This window comes from Onychomys torridus, chromosome 14 (genome assembly GCF_903995425.1).
Source record: "Onychomys torridus chromosome 14, mOncTor1.1, whole genome shotgun sequence".
Taxonomy (NCBI): Eukaryota; Metazoa; Chordata; class Mammalia; order Rodentia; family Cricetidae; genus Onychomys; species Onychomys torridus.
The window spans coordinates 55,053,639-55,077,738 of NC_050456.1; the positions used below are offsets into that span (position 1 = coordinate 55,053,639).

The 24,100-nt window shown below is 50.2% G+C and overlaps 1 protein-coding gene across 1 annotated transcript in view; it reads left to right on the plus strand.

Annotated features, from left to right (window-relative positions):
* The window catches only part of Esrrb (estrogen related receptor beta), a 105,574-nt gene extending 88,938 nt beyond the window's left edge, over window positions 1–16,636 (plus strand). The window contains 5 exon segments of the mRNA XM_036206169.1: window positions 3,763–3,873; window positions 4,424–4,585; window positions 12,121–12,390; window positions 16,334–16,465; window positions 16,468–16,636. Coding sequence (XP_036062062.1) covers window positions 3,763–3,873; window positions 4,424–4,585; window positions 12,121–12,390; window positions 16,334–16,465; window positions 16,468–16,577 — 785 coding nt within the window. The 3' untranslated portion in view covers window positions 16,578–16,636.
* The last annotated feature ends 7,464 nt before the right edge of the window (window positions 16,637–24,100 follow it).

Here is a 24,100-nt window from a genome sequence, read left to right on the forward strand (position 1 = left end):
TGGGGCCCTTTGGAGTCACTGGCTGCCTGGCTATGAAGAACTGGAGGGAGAAATGCAGAGGAGAGTTTGAGGACTTGAGATGTGCCCTGGAAGGTCACTCCTTGGGATGGCAAAGGAGCTTGGGCACTGACTCTGACCGGGCAAACCAGCCAGCCCCTCATCCCGTTTACCTTGTTTGTTAAATGAGGGAATGGCAGTCAGTCCATATGCTGTGGGTTAAATGGTGTAATATATATAGAAAGTCTTCTGTGAACCATGCTGTTAACCATAGCTGATGTGACTTACTAGGAAGTTGAACACAGTGTTTTCCTAAGCACCTACTGGCTACCAGGCTCCGTGCCAGAACCCAGTGTGGGTCACAAGCAGGCCCTGACCTTAAGGGACACGAAGCCAGCAGGGAAGACTCTGGTGCTGTGAAGAAACACCTGGTGTGTGTGCTCTTATTCATCAAGACTTTCTTGAACACCCTCCAAGGTCTTTAATCAAGTCAGAGAACAATCCAGAAGGGATATCAGGGGTGTCGACTGCCTTGTTTTTTTTCTTCCTATTTCAAAAGTCTCTCTAGCTGACAGCTGCCTTAGGGTTAGTTAGGTAGGCTAGGGCAAGAGGAGAGTCCCTTGGAGGGGCTTCTGGGGGAAAGAAATGGCGAAAGTGGGGGCAGACCCCCACTTTCTGGACTCAAGAATGAGAGAGCATGGGTCCTCACTGTCCTGGGAATGCAGTAGGGTTACTCTTCAGCTTGTGTTGGCATTTTAAGGGGTAGGAGCTGGGAGAACAGTAAGCAAGGGGTCTCTTGTCTAGTGTGTCTCTGCCTCTATTTCAGGGTGGAGGGACAAATGTGAGCTACAATCCAAGCCTGTAGGGTTAGGGCTGTGTTGAGGGGATTGAGCTGTTTCCTGTGTCCTCCAAGGGCCAGGATGATGCTCAGGTGGACTCCAGAGCAGGTCCACAGAGTGCCTGGGAGCCGTGCCCACAGACTGCATCTCATAGCTCATCTTGGTAAGAGGCTTATTTGGGGGCTGCAAGTATAGCTTGATTAGTAGAGTTCTTGTCTGGTGTGCACAAAGTCCTGGGTTCAAACCCCAGTATTCCATGAACTGCTCATGGTGTCCCATGCCCATAAATCCCAACACTGAGGAAAAAGAGACAGGAAAATTAGAAGCTCAGGAACTTCCTTGGCTACTCAGCAATTTGGAAGCCAGCTGGAGGTACATAAGACTGTCTGGGGGTGGGGGTGGAGGGGTGAGGGGAGAGGGAGGCAGAAAGAGGCTCATTTGCTCTTCTAACAAGCCCCAGATGATGGTGATGCTACTGTGTAGCATGAATCTTAAATGGTCTTATTAATAAGATCAAACCTGAGGCCAGTTATTGGGGTGAACGCTGGAAGATCAGAGAAGCAGAACAAGCCACAGCTATCTCAGCTGAACTGTGCTGCTCACGCCTGAATGCTTAACCAGCCAGATGCTTAACTAACTTAGTTCCTGGTCCTCACACCTTATCTACCTTTTTGCTTTCTGCCATCACTCCCTGGGATTAAAGGCTCACTTTCTGGGATTAAAGTTGTGTGTCACCATGGCTGGCTGTTTCCAGTGTGGCCTTGAACTCACAGAGATCCAAAGGGATTTCTGTCTCTGGAATGCTAGGATTAAAGGCGTGAGTGCCACCATTTTCTAGCCTCTGTATCTAGTGGCTGTCCTCTGACCCCAGATAAATTTATTAGGGTGCACAATATTTTGGGGGACACAATACCATCACACTACTGGTCTCGGGCCCACACTTTGAGAAGACCACCCCTCTCACCTCTGCCATCACTAGCCATCTTATGCATGCTCATCACATCCTGTGACTTCAGTTCTGCCCCGGAGCTTTGACCACCAGCTGGGTCAGCCCCGGCCCACCGGTCAGGCTAGCAAAATCATCAGAGCAGCATTCTGCTGGTGACTGAGAGATAAATCACCCAGACCAGACCTCCAGTGTGTGAGGAGTACCAGCAGGCTGAGCTGACACAGCCAGCAGCAGAATCCAGAACAGCCCTTCCTTCCCTCTCTCCCTCACAGCTTCTCGCTTGCACATCCTTAGCTCAGGTTCTATTGCTAGAGAAACTTACACAGACCCTTTGATCATCTAATCAGAGGCAGGACATTGTTGACAGCTTCACAAGAGGTCCACAGACTAGCTTAGAAAGCATCGGATCCCAGAGTGCTCAAGATCATCGTCTGTGTAACCAGGATGTTGTGTCTTAGGGCTGCCCAGGCATTCTGTACCTTTCTCCTTCCCATGGGATGGCTCTGAGTCACAGCTCATCTTTTCACCTCTAAGGGGGATAAAGAACCCAGACCAGTGGAAGTGCAGCACAGGACCTCAACAAGATGCCCCTCCAAATGGGAATTAAGCATTAGGTAGAAGTCGGGGGTGGGATGCTGAGTCCCCCTCACTCACTGTAGTGTTTACTACAGCCTTGTGCAGCAAGGCTTGTTACAGAAGTTCCAGTGTGAGTTTGAAAGGACTGCTAATGAGCTGAGGATGTAGCTGTGTTGGTGAATGTTTGCCTGGTACTGAGGAGGGTGGGGTCCTGCAGTCCATCCCCTGCACTGTGTAGACTGGGTATGGTGGCGCAGACCTATAATCTTCCCCTTGGAGGTTGAAGCTTGGGGATCCCAGGTTCAAGGCCAGTTTTGGAGATGACCACAGACTAGGCATGGCTGAGAAGTAACTAGCTCCCTCAGAACCAGTTCCCTCTTGTTGGGCTTGGCTCCTGCCTCCATAGCTCCAGGATGGCCTTTGCCCTCCGGAGAGGATGTGAGCTGTGGCCTTTTGTTGAAACTGGGTGTGGGTGTGCCCCAAAGGCATTGTCCCACCTACAAAATCATGTCACTTTCAATTGCTATCATTCTCTAGGCAATTTCCTCTTTTCCCTAGGACTGTTTGGATGTAACAGTAGTTGTACATACTGTCAAAGAATATGAATGGGATGGAAATCATCCTTCTATCAAGTGGCTAATTTTGACTTCCTCTTGTGCAGCTTGGGATGGGCTGAGTAGAGTGGGCGGGTCAAGACTGCAGACAGGTCTGCAAGTCTTCTGGGAAAGGGAAGGGCAGGCCTTGAGGTGAGGGTATTCTTACCTTTAGGGGACAGAACAGGGGTTGAACTTTAGAAGAACTTAGAAGCCGAGGCAATAACCCTGCTTTCTCTCTCTCTTTTCATCTGCCACTTTACTTTTGAGACAATCTCATGTAGCCCAGGCTAGCTGTAGATTCCCTGTGTTGCTGATCATGAACTTCTGATCTCCCTGTCTTCACCTTAGTGCTGGGATTACAGGCACATGCCACTATACTCGTTTTTTTTTTTTTATACAACTGTTGGGGATTGAACCTAGGGCTTTGTATATGCTGGGCATTGCACTGTACCAACTGACCTACATCCCTAGCCCCTCTCTGCCAGCTTTGTGAACCCAGCCCTCCCTGGATACAGAGCAGAACCAAGATAAGGACCCTTGGCAGAGGGCTTTATTGTGTCTTGCTTTTAGAGATGAGGGCTCAGAGGCTAGGGGTCTCAGTGTGATTTTAGGAGGATGCTGTACCTGGAGAGGTGGGAACCAGGCTAGCAAGTCAAATGGGCTGTTCCTTCAGATGATGTCTCACTTCCTGGCATGAAGCTGGATGGCCATGAAGCTCTCAGCCACGGCTGCAGTTCCAAAGCAGTGCCTCCTCCCCTGGAGATTTGGAACAGCCCTCGATATCAACCTCTTTCTTCTCTGACAGGTGTGCGTCTTGACCGAGTGCGTGGAGGGCGCCAGAAGTACAAGCGACGGCTGGACTCGGAGAACGGCCCCTACTTGAGCTTACAGATTTCCCCACCTGCTAAAAAGCCAAGTGTGTACCAGGCAGCTGCCCTGCCCTCCCTTCTCAGCCTGGAATACCTGGCATCCTCTGTTATAAATTATTATGGGGAGTGGGAGGGGACCCCTGAGGGTATCCCACACATGCAGGGAAACACGCTGGCATGGGCAGATGGAGCATCGGGCTGGTGGGCAACCCACTGGGGCTATTCTGTCCTCCCTCTGTTGGGTGGTGAGTTTTGTGGATCTAAAGACTGCCAACAGTTCCTGGTATTTCCTGGCTCCATCAGAAGGCCTGTCTATATGGAATGGCACAGAACTGGCCTCCATGTGAAATAAGAGCCCCAGCACCCAGACCTTGTCCCCATGCATGGCCACCCTCCTAGAACTGCTAGGCCTGGGTCGTCTGAGTTGGCTTCCCATTGCAGGGGACATCTCAGCGCCCTTAATCACTGCTGCCAGCGGCTTTGGGATGTCAGGAGACAGACAGATGGCAGCCACATTTGACCCCCAGGGCTTCACCCTCACCCTTCCCTTCTTCCCTGGCATTCATTTACTGTTTGCTCCCTCTTTGCTCATTACAGTGACTAAGATCGTCTCATATCTACTGGTGGCCGAACCGGACAAGCTGTATGCTATGCCTCCCCCTGGTATGCCTGAGGGAGATATCAAGGCCCTGACCACTCTCTGTGACTTGGCAGATCGAGAGCTCGTAGTCATCATTGGCTGGGCCAAACACATCCCAGGTGAGTCATGGTGGGGTGGGGGCAAGAATGGTAAGGGGCTCTAGGCTCCCCCAGTCCCATAGATGAGCCTTTGGTGTTTGGTGTCAGGCTCAACGAAGCCTGGAAGACCTTTGCCACCCCACTTAAGGTCCTTCTCTCTACTATGGGATTGAGGGGAGTAGTATTCGGAAGGGTCAGTAAAGTTTATGGACTGCCAGGGGCTCATCAGACTTACCTGTCATCTTACTAGGACCTGCAATAGGTGCAGAGAATTGATAATATTTGAAGAGCAAGTTCCTTGAACCCACAAGTCAAATCAGCACTCTGTTCCTGAAGAGTTTATTGGCATTACAGTGGAAAGCAGATCCCTTCTTTTGCCCTAGCTGTGGGCAGAGAGAAAAAGAAAGGGGTTAGGAGCAGGGCCTTGGGAGTTGGGTCAGGTTCAGATTCTAGGCCCAGAAGCTGAGTGGCCTGAGCCTGTCACTTGACCTGTGACATGGGAGTATGAGAACTCCATCTTTGTAATTAAACTAAACAGGGTGACGTGAGGCTGTGAGGTCCAGGTGTGGAGTCCATCCTGGACCAGTGTGTCACCTGTGAGCTCACCGTGGCCACCTGCTGGAGCTTTCCCTCGTCTCCGTGTTGAGATCTCGAAGCTTCAGGGGCAGGAAGCATTTGCACAGTGTATTTCAGGCCCTCGGGGTCTTCACCCTCTGCTCCACTGAGAGCCTCTCTTGGTCGGGGTGAACAATGGGAGCCCATCTGATTCCATATTGCACACACCTAGGGGCCTTTCTCTGTACAATTTAAGGTCCTGTCCTGTGCTCCAGCACGGGGCTTCACTGAGTCATGCTGTTCCCTCTGGCAATGAACCCCTTCTCTTTCTAGCTACATGATTCGTGGCTTTGTCTGTCTGTCTCTATGGTTTTTTTGTCAGCCGTGGCCCTAAAAGATGACCATAACACACAGGGCAACACAGCAGAGGTGTGCTAACTCGTGAGTGCCAGCGGTTGATTGAGGTGATTCAAGTCCCGTGTGAGTGAGACTCATGTGTGCCCCACAGGAAGGCACCGGCTTGTGGACAGGGGTTGGAGATGATGTTGCCGACACTAACCTTCGGCAAGCCTAGAGGATTCGGAAGTGGTCCCTTGGCACTCTAAGCCTTGGGTGGGTTTGCCAGGTACCTGGCTAGTGCGTCCTTTGTAAGGAGCTCAGTCTCCTGGGATTACACACTCAGTAGTTTTTAAATCTGTCCTGTGCTGCCTCAGCACAGATGTGGCGTCAGGCCGATGCTTAAGACACCTCAGCCTGGATTGCTCCACTAACCCCAAGCCAAACTGGGCACAGCCACCCCGGCCCAGCCCTCAGCTTACTATTCCGGGTCAGATAGTGTCAGAGGGATAAACAGGAGTGGCACCTGGTGGTCTCCCGGATCAGTACATCTTCCTTCTGTTGGCCTTGCCCTCATTACACCTGGGGGAAAGGAGTGTCCAGGAGACTCACTCTCCTAGCTGGTATATTTTTCTTTCACATCTGTGCCAAGTTAGAGGGACAGGTAAGTGGGGTGATTGGTGGGGACATAGGCTTGGAGCCAAACCATCAGGGCTCCTGTCCCAGATCTGCCTTATGGGGCTTGTGTAAGGTTTTTCTGAGCCTCAGTGTTCTCATCTGTGAAATGGGAATCCCAGAAGCCCCCACTAGGAATCCCAGGAGGACATCACTCAAAACTGCCACAGCTGCCATGGTTGTCACAGTGACCAGTAGTGACACAAGCCTGCTTTGCACCAGCATTTCCTCTCCAAAGACTAGTTCCTGTGGATGAAAAACAGAGTGAGTGTGGCGGCACACACGTGTAATCTCAGCACTCCAAAAGCAGAGGCTTGCCGTCAGTTTGAGGCCAGTCTGTTGTGCATAGCAAGTTCTAGGTCAGCCAGGCTACCTAGCAGAAGAGACTCTGTCTCCGGAAACCAGAACCATAAATAGGAGGACGTGAAGTAAGCATGGGCCCCCTTGTTTGTCTTATACACTGACTTGACTATTTTGCATACATATGCATGTGGAATCATGTGGGTAATTAATAAGGGTCTCCTGCTACCATTTGTAAACCTCACACTAAGGGCAGGGACAGACCAAGTGTCCTTTTATTAAAAATTATTTTTTAATGTGTATGGCTAGGTGTTTTGCCTGCATGTAGAGCTGTGCACCATGTGCATACAGTGCCCGAGGAAGCCAGAAGAGGGCATCAGATCTCCTGGAACTGGAGTCACAAATGATTGTGATCTTCCGTGTGGGTACTGGGAATCTACCCTGCATCCTCTTTAGGAGCAGCAAGTGACCGCTGAACCATCATCTCTTCTAACCTTGTGTCTGACACTTTTAAATTACTGACTTAATCCTACTTCTGATGGAACACTTATTCGAGGACGGGCTTACAGAGAGAAAGGAAGCATTTGAAGATTGATTAGGGGGCTCACATGTTAGAGCCCGCAGCAAGACCATGTTGAGTCTTGTTGATTCTGGTCAGGGGCACGCAGAAGGAAGAAGGACTGGAGTTGTGCAGCAGTCTTTAGACAGGGGATTGGCTCACGCTACAGTGTGTGCACCCTGTGGTCTACAACCAGATGCACAGAGGGTACCTCATGCTCACAGAGTAAGCGCTGGATAGAGGGTCTCTCCCAGTATGTGGCTTAGACAGAGTTGTAGTGGTGCCCTGCCCACTAACCAGAGATCATCTAAAACCTGGAACCTCTAAATAGGTTGCTATGTCTGAAACCCATAGATAATGTATTTTCATAATATCGCTGCCCTGGAGTTTGTCCTTCTGTGTCTCATGTCTCGGTGTCTGTATCTGGGGTCTTTAGTGAGTGAAATGAGGACCACCTAGCATATTGGTGTACTGCATTCCCCCGACTGAGGTGGCTTCCCGGGACAGACAGGTGGGCAGCATAGACAGCATCGATACACCAGAAAACAGCCTGACTCCTATACGGAGCAGCATAGAGCAGGGTGGACCCAGATCACAGATAAACTGAAAATCGTTCATTTCTGGAATCTTCTACCCAGTCAGCTGACCTTGCATCACTAAAACCCTGGAAGAGGGACTACTGCTTATTTTCTGTTTGGGAGACAAGGTGCTACGGTATAGCAGCCTTGGCTGGCTTCAAAGTCCTAATGATCCTTCTGCCTCTGCCTCTTCGGTGCTGGGATCACAGACTGATGGGAATAGCAGTTTGCTCAGTTACGACTCGGGTCCCTTGGAGGTTACAGAACTGGAAATGCAGTTTGGGCTTGAGCTGAATTTCCCAGGTGTTGGGCTTCCTGGAGGGCAAGCCCTAGTAGTGACAAGAGCAACCACAGCAGTGACCTCTTCCTCCCTGGGATCCAGAGACTAGAGCCTTAGCTGGCAGCAGCCTTTGCTTGCTCCGGCTGCTGGTAGTGCTCAGTGAGTTGCGGTCTCCCTGCGTTATTGGCCACTTGTTTGCCCACCCGCCCCCCAATCCCCGGCAGCTGGGACTCCAGCCTGGCCAGGAGAGCCTTCATGGGGAGTCATCACTAGTGCCCAGCCCGGGGTGCTGTGTGCAAGGGATCTCCAGAGGCCTCTTCAGGAAGATTCTTAGGACAGCCTGCTCCTGGGGAACCGCCGTCTGGCTGGATGAAGGATGAGCTGCCGAGTGACAGCAGCTGTGTCTGAAGTGGCCCCGGATCCTATAATTACATCTCCCTTTATTACCTCTCTAATGGCTCTCCAGGTCGGCAGAGACCATCATAAATTAGCAGATTATGAACTCCACTTGCCACAAATTACCTGCTTTTTTTTTTTTTTAAATTCTAGGAGCGCATAGTGTCATGGGGGATGGGGCCAGCTGTTATTAGATCCAGTGGTGTAGATAACACAGTTTTCCTGAAGCTGTGAGCCGGGGGCCCTGATTTGGCCAGTGCTCCCAGGATGAGTTTGTAGGGAGAGCTGGTCAGCCTTGCTGGTCGGGAGCCCAGGTCACCAGAGCCTCTCAGACCGGCTGCTGCAGGGAGGGGCCTTGCTGGCCCAGATCCCAGATGAACTGATGGAGGCCCAGCTCCCTTGGAAATACAAGTGGGGGTGTTTTCCCCGAAGGTGGGGAGGGGCGCACCAGCTGCTTGGGTTTTAAATAACAGAGAATCTACTTGTCATGCAAATACCAGAAGTGAACATGAAAACCTCCAAGGCCCCCATGTGAAAGCCTTCTGGGAATTCCCTGTGTGTGTACAGCCAGCCACAGTGTGTTCCCTCCCCCACAGGCTCACATTTTAACACTGTTCTCCTGCTGTATCATGTGATGACGTTAAATACTCCTGTGCTTCCTGTGTGCTGAACAGATCAAGAAGTGTCCTGTGCGTGCACACATTTAACCTCAGCCCCATTTTACAGAGGAGTGTAGATGCACCAGGTGGAGGGCCGCCTTGCCTAGGGTCACCTCTAGTGGCTGGCAGAGTGACGGGTGTGACCAGTTGGCTCTGGCGCCTGTGCGCCAGCCTGTGTTTTGCACATCCACACAAATAGTTCTCCCTCACACTTTGTGGTGGTTCATTGATGAACTGTTGTGTTTATATAATAAGTACATGTATCACAAATTGTATTTCCATCGTTTTCTGCCTGGCATACTTTCTGAATGTGATTAACAATGCTGCGTCTCTCGTCCGCCACCCGGTCCTCTCCTGGAGCTAACCATGTCTCCTCCTGTTTTCCCTTCTAGTGTTTTCCTCAAGAACTAGAAAGCATTAATATGGTTTCAGATACTGACAGCAAACACTGTTGGTAGCCTGGGGTTTTCAGAACTCTGTCCAGCATGGAGAGAAGGCATTTTCTCCCCTGAGGGTGAGCCTGCTGGGCCACCAGCGGTTGAAAGCTAGCCTTCTGAACGCTCTCCCACAGCAGCAAAGAGTTTTCTAAGTGGCTGCCTGCCCCACCCCCAACCCCTAGAGCAGGCCAGCCTCTTACATGACCCTTATATGGGGTATAAACTCTGAGCAAGTATTTGAGGTTGTTTTCCTGCCATGCCAGGGTCAGGCCACGGCATCTGTCTGTCTGTCCTCTGCTGTGGCTGCTTACCAGGCTAGGTGGGCAGAGCCTAGGTGGGCAGAGCCTGGGCAGGAAGGTAAGCAGGCCCCCAAGGCGCCCCCACCACCACCACCCTGTGTCTGGTGTCTACATATTCCAGGCTCTTGGAGATTAGGGCTCAGGAGCATGTCTGTACCCCCGGCGAGTGTCCCTTTAGAACATAGGCCTCAGGTCCCTTGTGCAGGTTCTCCCTGGGCTGTCCTTGAGCAACTCTACCATTGCATGGTCTCAGAACCTTCCAGTCACTGCAGCTCTTCTTCCTTTCTCTCTTTGTCTGTCTGTCTGTCTGTCTGTCTGTCTCTCTCTCTCTCCTCCTTTATTTCTTTTTTTTTTCCTTCGAGACAGGGTTTCCCTGTGTAGCCCTGGCTGTCCTAGAACTCACTCTGAAGACCAGGCTGACCTTGAACTCAGAGCTCCGCCTGCCTCTGCCTCCCAAGTGGTGGGATTAAAGGCGTGCTCCACCATGTTGGTTGATGACATTTAGTGACCTGTGACATCTTCTCCACGGTACTCCTGGGAGGCTGGGAGTTACAGTTTGAGTAAACCATTGGTCGCCATGGGGCGCCGAGAGGGACAGAAGCCTGCTTGTGACATTCTTGCAGAGATTGTGCCTGAGGGATGAGTCTCAGCAGCCTGTTTGTATCCCCAGAGCCTGGCTGTGCCTCCTGTGCACCCTCTCCGCTGCCTTCCAGTTCACAGTTAATTCCCCCCTGTGTGCCGCCCCACCCTCCTCCGTCTCTCTGTTCCCATCCAGCTCCTCCCTGTGCAGTCTGCTTTCCTCCCTGCCCACACCCTCCCGTGCTGGCTGATTGGTATCTGCTAATTAATGTCACCAAAGCCTCTCTCCTACTCATGGACCTGATAAGGGAAATTGAATGTCCATTTCTATCTATCTTTTATTACCTCCGGCTTCCTGGGCCCCCACAGGCCGTCACATACCCTCTGTGGTACTGGAGACGTGGGTAGCAACGGACGTACAACTTAGCCCTTGTGTCCTGTCATGTCCCCCCAAGGATGCACAGTCACCCAAAGTCCCCCTAGGTGGTAGGTACAACCTTCTCTGTGATTGGTCACCTTTAGAGTCTGGCGGCTAGGTGGTGATCCAAGGCACAGGTTGTATGGGCAGGTTCGGGGTTCATAATGGCAAAGAGACTTAGAAAATAAAGATGAGGTAATTGGCCTTCAGCTTCAGGGGTACCCCCAAGAGGGAAGGCATTTGTCATGGGTGGGTAACAGGAAAGATGCCGCACTGGCCCTAAGAGATGGGCCATCCAGGAACCGGGCAAGTCCAAAGAGAAGGAAGTAATAATGACTGTACTAATAAATACAGTAGCGGCTTCCTCAGTCATACTTGGCAGAGGGATGGTGGCTCACTGTGCGCCACAAGTGGTGTGGGGTCTTCCTTCATACATGCCTTTCATCCTCATGACACCCACATGTCACAAGCAATGAGTAGGCAGGGCTTTGTCAGAAGTTAACAAATCCTTTCATTAGCAGAATTGCCTAGAAACACATTTCCTTAATTTCAGCTGCACACAGACCATTGTGCAAATGGCTTGTAGACTCTCTTCTTTCACCCCACCAAGCACTGGGAGCTAAAGTTAGGGCCCCACACATGCTAGTCAGGCACTCGGCAACTGCACTGTATTTCCAGCCCTGTTTTGTTTGAGACAGGGTCTCGTGTGGTCAAAGCTGGCTTTGAACTCCACATCCTCCTCCCAAGTACTGGTGCCCAGCTATTTCCTTCTCTCAATAAATCTAACTTGCTCGAGTTAGACTAATCTCCCCGCTTCTGGATGAGCCCCCCTGAGAAGTTAACTGCCTCCTGTTTTGTGGTTATGGTGTTTGAAATTAGCGAACTTACTCTTCTCGGGCTGTTAATCGACTTTGCCTAAATCAAGTCCACACACAGACAGTGCAGTTCCAGCATGTCACCAGTCTGGACACATGGGCTGACAGGCTGTGTCTATGGAGCTTTCTCCTCCTGGCAGCCTCTGCTTTTGGTCACAGGAGCTTCTGCCCAGGCCAATGGACAACTGAATCCCCCTTCTTGGCTGGAAACTGCATTAGAATCAGAATTGTTTTAAAAGAGAGAGACTCCCGGGAGGTCCCGTCTTGCCACCCTCAAATCCTGCTATTAATTCAGCAGCTCCTTCCATTACATATGCACGTAATTAATCTCCAGATACTGGGAAAGACCTAGAACCAACAAGCACAGTGATCATAACTGTCAACATTGACCCAGCTCTTATTATGTAAGTCTTTCCCATGAATTCTGGTGTGACTCATTTACTGAGGGGGTGGAAGCAGCATCACATGGCTCCCCCACCCCCAGCAGGGTCTGGAGATGCAAGGACACAGTCCCCGGCTTTCACTGCCTCCCCCAGTCTGCCCTCTAGCAAGCCCCAGGGAAGACCCTGGGCCCACTTCCGATCCTTGTCCTCTTCTCCCGCTTCTGCAGGCTTCTCGAATCTGTCACTCGGGGACCAGATGAGCCTGCTGCAGAGTGCCTGGATGGAGATCCTCATCCTGGGCATCGTGTACCGCTCGCTGCCCTATGATGATAAGCTGGTGTACGCGGAGGACTATATCATGGACGAGGAGCACTCTCGACTGGCGGGGCTGCTGGAGCTTTACAGAGCCATCCTGCAGCTGGTGCGCAGGTACAAGAAGCTCAGGGTAGAGAAGGAGGAGTTTGTGACGCTCAAGGCCCTGGCTCTAGCCAACTCAGGTAATGGTGGCCTGTGACCCTCAGAGGGAGCCTGGCAAGCTCAGGCTGTGGGCGGGGCTGGCTGCGATGGGTATGGGGTGATGGACATTGCTGTTATTGGCGAACACTGCGCGGTAGTCCTTTTCTCTTCCTGTGATAAAAAGCAACTTCCAGAAGAAAGGGTTTATTTTTGGCTTAGGCCTCCAGAGGGATAGAGTCCATCACCAGAATGGGGAGAGAAGGTTTGGTGTGGCAGCAGGAAGCAGAGAGACGGCATTTCATCCACACACGAGGGAGCAGGAAGGGGGGGAGGGGGGAGCGAACAGGAAGTGGAATGAGGCTATAAACCTCAAAGCTGCTCCTCCAGCAAGGCTCCACTTCCCAAAGGTTCCATAACTTCCCCAATACACCACCAGCTGGGGTCAGGATGTTCACATACATGAGCCTGTGGGGACATTTCTCATTTAAGTCAGGCCACACTGCAAGGGTGGCCTGGAGTTGAAAGGATCGTCATGGAGGCCAGCGCTAGTTTTGTATTTCCTAGGCCTTTTGCTTGCGTAAACCAAAGGATGCGGATTCTGAGTCCGTTGCTAAGGGCTGTGTCTGCATCTACCCCTTGAGCTTGTTGCTTCCTTCTGAGCCTAGGCAACCACAAGCAGTGTTCACTCCACAATGTATTCATACATAATGATGTTAACCGCATACCTAGCACACAGTAGTGAGTGCTCAGCTTGCTAAATTGGCTATGACATGATGCCCATTAATTTTTACTATAGTCCCATTTTATAGATTTGGAAATTGAGGCTGGGGAAGTTGGGAATTTGTCTAGAGTCTCACACTGTTTAAAGATGGCAGGGTTAGTCCAGATGTAGTGGCACAGGCCTTTAATCCCAGCACTAAGAAGACTGAAGCAGGAGAACGGTTGAGTTTAAAGCCAGCCTGATCTACATAGTGAGTTCCAGGATAGCCAGGACCCTGTCCTAAAATATATTTTTTTTAAAATTAGGGAAAAAAAAGTGTCATGGTTAGGATCTAAGACCAGGTCATCCAATTCTCAGATAACACAGTCTTATTCTGCTCTTTGAACCTTCCCATCAGATCATCAGGGTACAAAGACATCTAACCTCCCATGTGAATGGTAGTCTAGCATTAAAAAGTTTTGAGATTATTCTGTTTCCTAAAATCCCTACAACTTCAGCTAGATTATCCGGGCAAGGCATTGGGTAATGGAGAGATCTGTCCACATGTAGAGCCTCTGTCCTTCTGGAGGTCATCTGTTGGCTGCTGGGGACAGGGAGAAATGTGGGGTCTCTAGGTGAGACCGGTGCTAGACATGTACACATACACTCACACTCCTGCTGCAGGGCAGTGGTGGCAGAGTTCCTTGCTCTGGCCAGATGGATCTGAGTTCAAATTCTATCTCTGGGGCTGAAGAAATGGCTTAGCAATTAAGAGCACTGGCTGCTCTTGCAGAGAACCTGGGTTTAGTTCTCAGGATCCACATGGCAGCTCACAGACTTCTAATTCCAGCTCCAGAGGATCCAACACTCTCTTCTGGCCTCTACTGGCCCTGCATACATGTGGTGCACACACACACACACACACATGCACGCGCACGCACACGCACACGCACATGCACACACATACACTATCACTGACACTAACAGCATGACCTTGATTTGCTCTGTCCTTGAGTGGAAGGCCTCCCCAGTACCTCTTTCAAGCACCTGTGAATATTAAAGATCAGCCAAGGATAATGCAGCCCAGTGCCTGGCCTAGAGGAAAGCTCAGTAAATATTGACGATTGTCACCGCTGTTATAATGTCAGAGGAAATAGTGTTCCCAGCACACAGATGAGGGAGAGACATATACACAGGCAGACTGCCGCTTCTCAGTGGCTGACAAACTGGGACCATTGGTCACTCTGGCTTTGAAGCACAAACAGGGACACTTGATGCTCAGACCCAGGTTACTCCATAGCACTCCCACCCTCAGCCACATGAGTTTTTTTTGTTGTTACCTCCCTAGAGTTACCCTCTCGTGCCTTTCCTGAAGTCATCAGTACCCCCTGCCCCCCAGGCATTATCAAGCAATGTGGGCTCCGCACAGCACAGCACAGCAGTCTGCATTAGAACTATATCATCCCACTCCTCCTCACCCTCAGTGTGCTCTTTCCACTGTGAATATCTTACATTAGGTAATTTGCTACAATTAATTAACAAGCCAATAATGATTGGCATCTCTCTGGGTTTAGAGATCATTTCACTCTGTAAGCCCAGGCTAGCCTGAGATTGACTATATATCCCAGGCTGGCAATAAGACTCCTGGCAGTCCTCCTGCCTCAGCCTCCTCACTATTGGAATTACAGGTATATGCCACCCTCCTAGGCAGTGGCCCTTGCTTGCCCCCAGAGACTCCTTGCTCCTATCTTCCATTGGTTTAAAAGATCCTAGTGCCTTGTAGTCCAGGAAGGAAGAGCTGTTGGACATGGACCTTGCAGGTCATAGCCTCAGGACAGGACAGTCACTCAGGAGCCTACTGCACATGTTAGATGGAGAAGGTATAGCCAGGAGACCACTGAAGCCTCCTGGTATCAGTACAGGGGCCCCTGTGGCTAAGTAGATGGGGTGACTCAGGGAGCGGCCAGAAGAACAGAGCTCATCAGGTGCTGACCCAGTCCCTTGAGAGTATGCCGGCTGTCACTCACCTACATCTTAGTCATCTCTAGGGCTCTTTGACAGCAGAAAAAAAATTCATACCTATTGATTTTGTAATTAACAGTTTATCAACGCCATCAATACAAACTTACTGATGGATTGCAAAGAGATTGATCCTACAATGTTATTTTATTTCATTTTTGGTTGAAAGCACCTGCCAATTGTGGCTTCTTGGGGAGGGTGACAGGATGGGAAATGGGGTCAGAGGTGGCTAGGGACCAACCCTGCAGGGACTCCGGAGACTATAGACTGGAAAGAGACCCAGAGGAGTCCAGAGCATCACTGGAACCAGCCATCTGGTGCAGCTGCATTAGCAGTGTGGTGCCAGGCCACCTAGCATGCTCTGGACTTGCTTGCTTTTTTGAGGAATCCACAAGGTTGGCTCAGCTCCCTGTGTCCACACAGCAAGCTTTGGTGCTACAGTTCGTGGAGCCAGCACAAGATGGTAACAGAAAGTGCCTGGGTAGTTCGCCCACATGACAAGTTCTAGGGGATTCCTAGGTTGTTCTGCTCAGACCCAACTCTATCCCAGGGTTTCAGATATTGAGTTCATGGGCTACATTCTAAACCAATGCAGTGCTGGGTATCAGAATCCAGGTTTTGAGCTTGCTAGGCAAGCACCCATCACTAAGCTGTATTCCCACTGGCTCCCTCTGACACCATGTCCCTGTACTCCTTTCACCCCCACCCCAAAGCAGCTAGATCTTGAATTCTGCCCCTTTATATCAGATGCTCTGCAGCCAGAGTTGTGAGGTTGGCTGTACATATGGATCAGGAGATCATAAAGACATGATGGTGCCAGTAGTGATAGTGGTGAGGCTGCTGTGACATGGGCACTTGATTGCTCTATACCCTTAACCTGTATAACCTCCTTAATCCTATGAGGTAGGTATGACTAGGAAATGGGAGATAGAGAAGTTAAGTAACTCGCCCCAAGTCTTATAGCTTGCAAGTAAGGCACATAAGATTCTAGCTCTGCTGGCCATGTTCCAGGGTCACCTCCAGGGTATCCAACAGATCTGCCCATGTTCAAGCCCTTTCAGTACCCTCCTGGTGGTCTCTCTGGGGACAAGCCCAGTACCATCATCGGTCACTGACTCAGCCCTAAAGTGAAGATCCTTGTTCTTCAATAGTCAGCCTTTGAAGATAGACCTGCTGCCTGCTGGCCTGGTTTCCACTCCAGATATGCCTTCTGTCCTGGGGCAGCCAGCCCTTGCTGACGCTGACATTCTCTCCTGTGTCTGCAGATTCCATGTACATTGAGGACCTACAGGCTGTTCAGAAGCTGCAGGACCTGCTGCATGAGGCGCTGCAGGACTGCGGAGTGAGCCAGTGCCATGTGGAGCCATGGATGACCGGCAAGATGCTGCTGATGTGGCCCCCCTGCGGCAGAAAGCAGTCATAGCCATGCAGCATTTCTACAGTGTGAAACTGCAGGACAAGGTGCCCATGCACAGACTCTTCTTGGAGATGCTGGAGGCCAAGGTGTGATGGCCCAGCACATGGATGGATGGACACGTTCCATGGTGGAGACCTCCACAGCCACCAGCCTCGACTTTTGACACCTGCATCAGGACTCTGAGCTGTCCCAGAGTAAGTAAGAGGTTTCCTGCTTCCTGTCCTTGTGCAGACTCCTGGGGGCAGAAGATGGGGAGACAGGGATGGGAGGGCGCGTGCAGGGGTCTCATCTGTCACCTGCATTTTCTTTGGTATTTTTTCCTTCTCCATGGGTGGTGCTAAGGCTTGGGCCAGGGCTGACTCCCCTTAGGGCTGGAGACAACCAGAGGAAGCACCCCACAACCAAAAGGCAGCACATCCATTTCCAGACCCCTCTCCATTCAGGACCTAGAATGTAACCTGGATGAGTAGAGCTTAGTGTCCAGGACCCAAAAGACTTCCATTGGGTTCTTCTGGAGGTGTTGGTGTCAGAGAGGGCAGGCCCTTGGGGAAGGAGTGTCTCCAAAGGCCCTGCTTCTGCCGAGGTCTGTGGCTGCTCCTGCGGCTCTGTACCCCCACAATCCAGCTGGCTGCCTCCCCTTCCACCTTTTCCCTTGTTCTGCTACACCTAGGGTCCAGTTGGTGCTCCTGCCTGCCCCAAGTTTCTACATCCCACCAGCCCTCCCAGAAGCCCCTCCCCTGCTTCCTGCCCCTACCTCAGCCAGCCTAGGTAACTCCAGGGAATGTACCTGGGAACTCAGTAAAGAGCTGGGTCCTGTACCCACTGCTCCTGTTGCCTCTATTTCCTCCTCCTCTTGAGTGTGGCCAGATTAGAGACCTGTGGAAAATTCAGAACCTGGCCCCACCAGCAGGCACTTGGGGACCCTCACTCAAGGTTAGCATCCTTGGTTGGGGTGTAGGATAGGTAGAGGGCCCAGCACTTGAGGGGAGAAGATGGAATGACATCTTGGAAAGGAAAGAGCACTAAAGGTCTCCCCTGGCTCCTCCCTTACCTCATAAAAGGCAAGGTTTTGTGCCACAGGGGGGCACCCTATAACCACCAGGGGTTATTGGGTGTAGCCCTCTTGGGTGAGTGACTGTCAAGACCTGGTAATTGTTGCATAGTGGTCCACCAACCCATCCAATCTTCCCGAAAGGGCCATCTTAATAAACCCCTCAGCTCTGGGCACATAGACAAAGCTTTCTTCTGATTCACCCACTCAAGGGGCAGTCATGAGCTCTCACTGGTGTTTAGAGGCTGGCAGAGCTGAAGATGTTCATTCTGGAGAATGCCCAAAGGCAACCTATTCTGACCCCTTCCTGCAATGCAGGAGTCCCCCTTTTCTGGCTTTCTGACACCATCACCTTCAAAATGCTGCTGGCTCTTCCTTCCTGGTGACATATCTAGGAAACTGCAGGGACTCCAGATCAGAGGCTGGCCACTTCACATAGTTAATGCTAAACTTTTTTAGGAGAGCCTCCCTCTCCCTGTCCCTTTACCTACAAGGAATTGCATCTTGCAGCCACTGGATGAGTGGATGTTGAGGCATCCATGCTTCTGCCTGAGCTCTCATAGTCCCTGATCCAAGGTAGATAACACTTCTGTACTGAACTGTCACTTCAGTACATGATTAAGCCTTAGGAGCTGGGATTCGGAGAGCCTAGCCTCTGAGAGCCCACCCCAGCCACACTGCTGTGTCCCAGAGTTTTGGGAAAGAGGGTGTTACCCCATAAATGTCCACCTTAGTCCTCCAGCACTTCAGCTGGGCTTCCTTCCCATACCAGCAAGATAGGACAAAATGCCCGCAGCTGGCTGAGTGGACACTGCTGGAGCAGTTAATGCCCTAGGAAGGCAGAAGAGGGTTTCAGATCTCCTGGAACTGGAGTCACAAATGATTGTGATCTTCCCTGTGGGTACTGGGAATGTACCCTGCATCCTCTGTAGAAGCATCAAGTGACAGCTGAACCATCATCTCTCTAACCTTGCGTCTGATACTTTAAAATTACTGATTTGATCCTACTTCTGAAGGAACACTCATTTGAGGACGGGCTTACAATGAGAAAGAAAGCACTTGAAGATTGTTTGTGGGCTCACATGTTAGAGCACGCACCAAGACCATGTTGAGTTCTTGTTGATTCTGGCCAGGGGCACGCAGAAGGAAGGAGTTCAGACTGCCTGGGACTAGAGTTGTGCAGCAGTCTTTAGACAGGGCTCATGCTACAGTGTGTGCACCCTGTGGTCTACAACCAGATGCACAGAGGGTACCTCGTGCTCACAGACTAAGCATTGAACAGAGGGTCTCTCCCAGTATGTGGCTTAGACAGATTTGTAGTGTTGCCCTGCCCACTAACCAGAGATGATCTAAAACCTAGAACCTCTAAATAGGTTACTATGTCTGAAACACATAGATATTGTATTTTCATAATATCGCTGCCCTGGAGTTTATTTGTCCTTTTGTGTCTCATGTCTTAGTGTCTGTATCTGGGGTCATTAGTGAGTGAAATGAGGACCACCTGAGCATATTGGTGTACTTCATTACCCCAACTGAGGTGGCTTCCCGTGAGAGACGGGTGGGCAGCATAGACAGCATAGATACACCAGAAAACAGCCTGATTCCTGTATGGAGCACAGTAGATCAGGGTGGACCCAGATCATAGATAAACTTAAAATCATTCATTTCTGGAATCTTCTACTTCCTATTTTCATACCCAGATAGTTGACCTTGCATAACTAAAACCCTGGAAGTGGGACTACTGCTAATTTTCTGTTTTGGAGACAAGGTGCTACTGTGTAGCAGCCTTGGCTGGCTTCAAAGTCCTAATGATCCTTCTGCTTCTGCTTCGTCAGTGCTGGGATCACAGGCTTATGGGAATAGCAGTTTGCTCAGTTATGTCTCGGGTCCCTTGGAGGTTACAGGACTGGAAATGCAGTTTGGGCTTGAGCTGAATTTCCCAAGTGTTGGGCTTCCTGGAGGAGACTTAGAAAATACAGATGAGGTAATTAGCCTTCAGCTTCAGGGGTACCCCCCAAGAGGGAAGGCGTTTTTCCTGGGTGGGTAACAGGAAAGACTCCTCACTGGCCCTAAGAGATGGGCCATCCAGGAACCAGGCAAGTCCAAAGAGAAGGAAGTAATAATGACTGTACTAATAAATATAGTAGCAGCTTCCTCAGTCATTCTTGGCAATAGGATGGTGACTCACAGTGTGCCACAAGAGGTGTGGTTCCTTCCTTCATACATGCCTTTCATCCTCATGACACCCACACATCACAAGCAATGAGTAGGCAGGGCTTTGTCAGAAGTTAACAAATTATTTCATTACCAGAATTGCCTAGAAACACATTTCCTTAATTTCAGTAGCACACAAAACATTGTGCAAATGACTTGTGGACTCTCTTCTCTCATTCCACCCCAAGCACTGGGATTTAAAGTTAGGGCCTCACAGATGCTAGTCAGGCACTCAGCAACTGTACTCTATTTCCAGCCCTGTTTTGTTTGTTTGTTTCGAGACAGGGTCTCATGTGGTCAAAGCTGGCTTTGAACTCCACATCCTCCTCCCAAGTACTGGTGCCCAGCTATTTCCTTCTCTTAATAAATCTAACTTACTCAAATTAGACTAATCTCCCCGTTTCTGGATGAGCCCCCCTGAGAAGTTAACTGCCTCCTGTTTTGTGGTTATGGTGTTTGAAATTAGCAAACTTATTCTTCTCTGTGGCCTTCTCATAAATCAGGCTGTTAACAGACTTTGCCTAGATCAAGTCCACGCACAGACAGTGAAGTCCCAGCATGTCACCAGTTTGGACACATGGGCTGATTGGCTGTGTCTATGGAGCTTTCTCCTCCTGACAGCCTCTGCTTTTGGACACAGGATCTTCTGCCCAGGCCAATGGACAACTGAATCCTCCTTCTTGGCTGGTAACTGCATTAGAATCAGAATTATTTTAAAACAGAGAGACTCGCGGGAGGGAGCAGAGAGTTAGAGGCCCCGTCTTGCCACCCTCAAATCCTGCTATTACTTCAGCAGCTCCTTCAATTACATATGCGCCTAATTTATCTCCAGATACTGGAAAGACCTAGAACCAACAAGCATAGTGATAGTAACTGTCAACACTGACCTAGCTCTTATTAAGTAAGTCTTTCCCATGAATTCTCGTGTGACTCATTTACCGAGGGGGTGGAAGCAGCATCACATGGCTCCCCCATCCCTGGCAGGGTCTGGAGATGCAAGGACACAGTACTCCACTTCACCCCTCCCCCAGTCTGCCCTCTGGTAAGCCCCTGGGTCCACTTCCGATCATTGTCCTCTTCTCCCGCTTCTGCTGTCTTCTCGAATCTGCCACTCAGGGACCAGATGAGCCTGCTGCAGAGTACCTGGATGGAGATCCTCATCCTGGGCATCATGTACTGCTCGCTGCCCTATGATGATAAGCTGGTGTTAGTGGAGGACTATTTCATGGACAAGGAGCACTCTCGACTAGTGGGGCTGCTGGAGTTTACAGAGCCATCCTGCAGCTGTTGCACAGGTACAAGAAGCTCAGGATAGAGAAGGAGGAGTTTGTGACGCTCAAGGCCCTGGCTCTAGCCAACTCAGGTAATTGTGGCATGTGACCCTCAGAGGGAGCCTGGCAAGCTCAGGCTGTGGGCAGGGCTGGCTGCGATGGGTATGGGGCTATGGACATTGCTGTTATTGGCAAACACAGCGCGTTAGTCCTTTTCTCTTCCTGTGATAGAAATCAACTTACAGAAGAAAGGGTTTATTTTTTACTTAGGCCTCCAGAGGCCTAAGTCCATCACCAGAATGGGGAGAGAAGGCTTGGTGTGGCAGCAAGAAGCAGAGAGACGGCATTTCATCCACACACAAGGGTGCAGGGGTTGGTAGGGGTGGGGGTGTGAACAGGAATTGGAATGAGGCTATAAACCTCAAAGCTGCTCCTCTGGCAAGGCTCCACTTCCCAAAGGTTCCATAACTTCCCCAATACACCACCAGCTGGGGTCAGGGCGTTCACATACATGAGCCTGTGGTGACATTTCTCATTTAAGCCAGGCCACACTGCAAGGGTGGCCTGGAGTTGAAAGGATCGTCATGGAGGCCAGCGCTAGTTTTGTATTTCCTGGGCCTTTTACTTGCGGAAACCAAAGGATGCAGATTCTGAGTCCATTGCTAAGGGCTGTGTCTGCATCTACCCCTTGAGCTTGTTGCTTCCTTCAGAGCCTAGGCAACCACAAGCAGTGTTCACTCCACAATGTATTCATACATAATGATGTTAACCACATACCTAGCACACAGTAGTGAGTGCTCAGCTTGCTAAATTAGCTATGACATCATGCCCATTAATTTTTACTATAGTCCCATTTTATAGATTTGGAAATTTAAGCTGGGAAAGTTGGGAATTTGTCCAGGGTCACACACTGTTTAAAGATAGCAGTTTTAGTCCAGATGTAGTGGCACAGGCCTTTAATCCCAACACTAAGAAGACTAAAGCAGGAGAACATTTGAGTTTAAAGCCAGCCTGATCTACATAGTGAGTTCCAGGCTAGCCAGGACCCTATCATAAAATATATTTTTTTAAAAATTAGGAAAAAAGTTAGGATCTAAGACCAGGTCATCATATTGTCAGATAACACAGTCTTATTCTGCTCTTCGAACCTTCCCATCAGATCATCAGGGTACAAAGACATCTAACTTCCCACGTAGATGGCTGTCTAGCATTAAAAAATTTTGAGATTATTCAGTTTCCTAAAATCCCTACAACTTCAGCTAGATTATCTGGGTGAGACATTTGGAAATGGAGAGATCTGTCCGCACATAGAACCTCTGTCCTTCTGGAGGTCATCTGCTGGCTGCTGGGGACAGGGAGAAATACAGGGTCTCTAGGTGAGACTGGTGCTAGACATGTGCACATATACTCACACTCCTGCTGCAGGGCAGTACGTGGCAGAGTTCCTTTCTCTGGTCTGGGCCAGATGGACCTGAGTTCAAATTCTATCTCTGGGGCTGAAGAGATGACTTAGCAATTAAGAGCACTGGATGCTCTTACAGAGGACCTGGGTTTAGTACTCAGCACACACATGGCAGCTCAGAATTCTAATTTCAGCTCCAGAGGATCCAACACCCTCTTCTGTCCTCCACTGGCACTGCACACACCTGGTGCGAGCATGCACGTGTGCACACACACACACACACACACACACACACACACACACACACACACGTACGCACACACACACACACACACACACACACGCACGCACACACACACACACACACACACGCACGCACACACACACACACACACACACACACATACTATCCCTGACACTGTCAGCATGACCTTGGTTAGCTCTGTCCTTGAGTGGGAGGCATTCCCAGAACCTCCTTCAAGCACCTGTGAGTATTAAAGATCAGCCGAGGATAATGCAGCCCAGTGCCTGGCCTAGAGGAAAGCTCAGTAAATATTGACGACTGTCACCACTATTATAATGTCAGAGGAAATAGTGTTCCCAGCACACAGATGAGGGAAAACTGGATCTCAGGTAGAGACATACACACAGGCAGACTGTCACTTCTCCGTGCATGCCAAGCTCTCCCTTGAAAGTCTCATATCCTAGGAAGTCCTTGAGTGACTGACAAACTGGGACTATTGGTCACTCTGGCTTTGAAGCACAAACAGGGACACTTGATGCTCAGACCCATGTTACTCTGTAGTGCTCCTACCCTCAGCCACATGGGTTTTTTTTGTTGTTACCTCCCTAGAGTTACCCTCTCGTGCCTTTCCTGAAGTCATCAGTACCCCCTGCCCCCCAGGCATTATCAAGCAATGTGGGCTCCGCACAGCACAGCACAGCAGTCTGCATTAGAACTATATCATCCCACTCCTCCTCACCCTCAGTGTGCTCTTTCCACTGTGTATATTTTGCATTAGGTAATTTGCTATAATTAGCAAGCCAATAATGATTGGCATCTTTCTGGGTTTAGAGATCATTTCACTCTGTAAGCCCAGGCTAGCCTGAGATTGACTATATATCCCAGGCTGGCAATAAGACTCCTGGCAGTCCTCCTGCCTCAGCCTCCTCACTATTGGAATTACAGGTATATGCCACCCTCCTAGGCAGTGGCCCTTGCTTGCCCCAGAGACTCCTTGCTCCTATCTTCCATTGGTTTAAAAGATCCTAGTGCCTTGTAGTCCAGGAAGGAAGAGCTGTTGGACATGGACCTTGCAGGTCATAGCCTCAGGACAGGACAGTCACTCAGGAGCCTACTGCACATGTTAGATGGAGAAGGTATAGCCAGGAGACCACTGAAGCCTCCTGGTATCAGTACAGGGCCCCTGTGGCTAAGTAGATGGGGTGACTCAGGGAGCGGCCAGAAGAACAGAGCTCATCAGGTGCTGACCCAGTCCCTTGAGAGTATGCCGGCTGTCACTCACCTACATCTTATCATCTCTAGGGCTCTTTGACAGCAGAAAAAAAATTCATACCTATTGATTTTGTAATTAACAGTTTATCAACGCCATCAATACAAACTTACTGATGGATTGCAAAGAGATTGATCCTACAATGTTATTTATTTCATTTTTG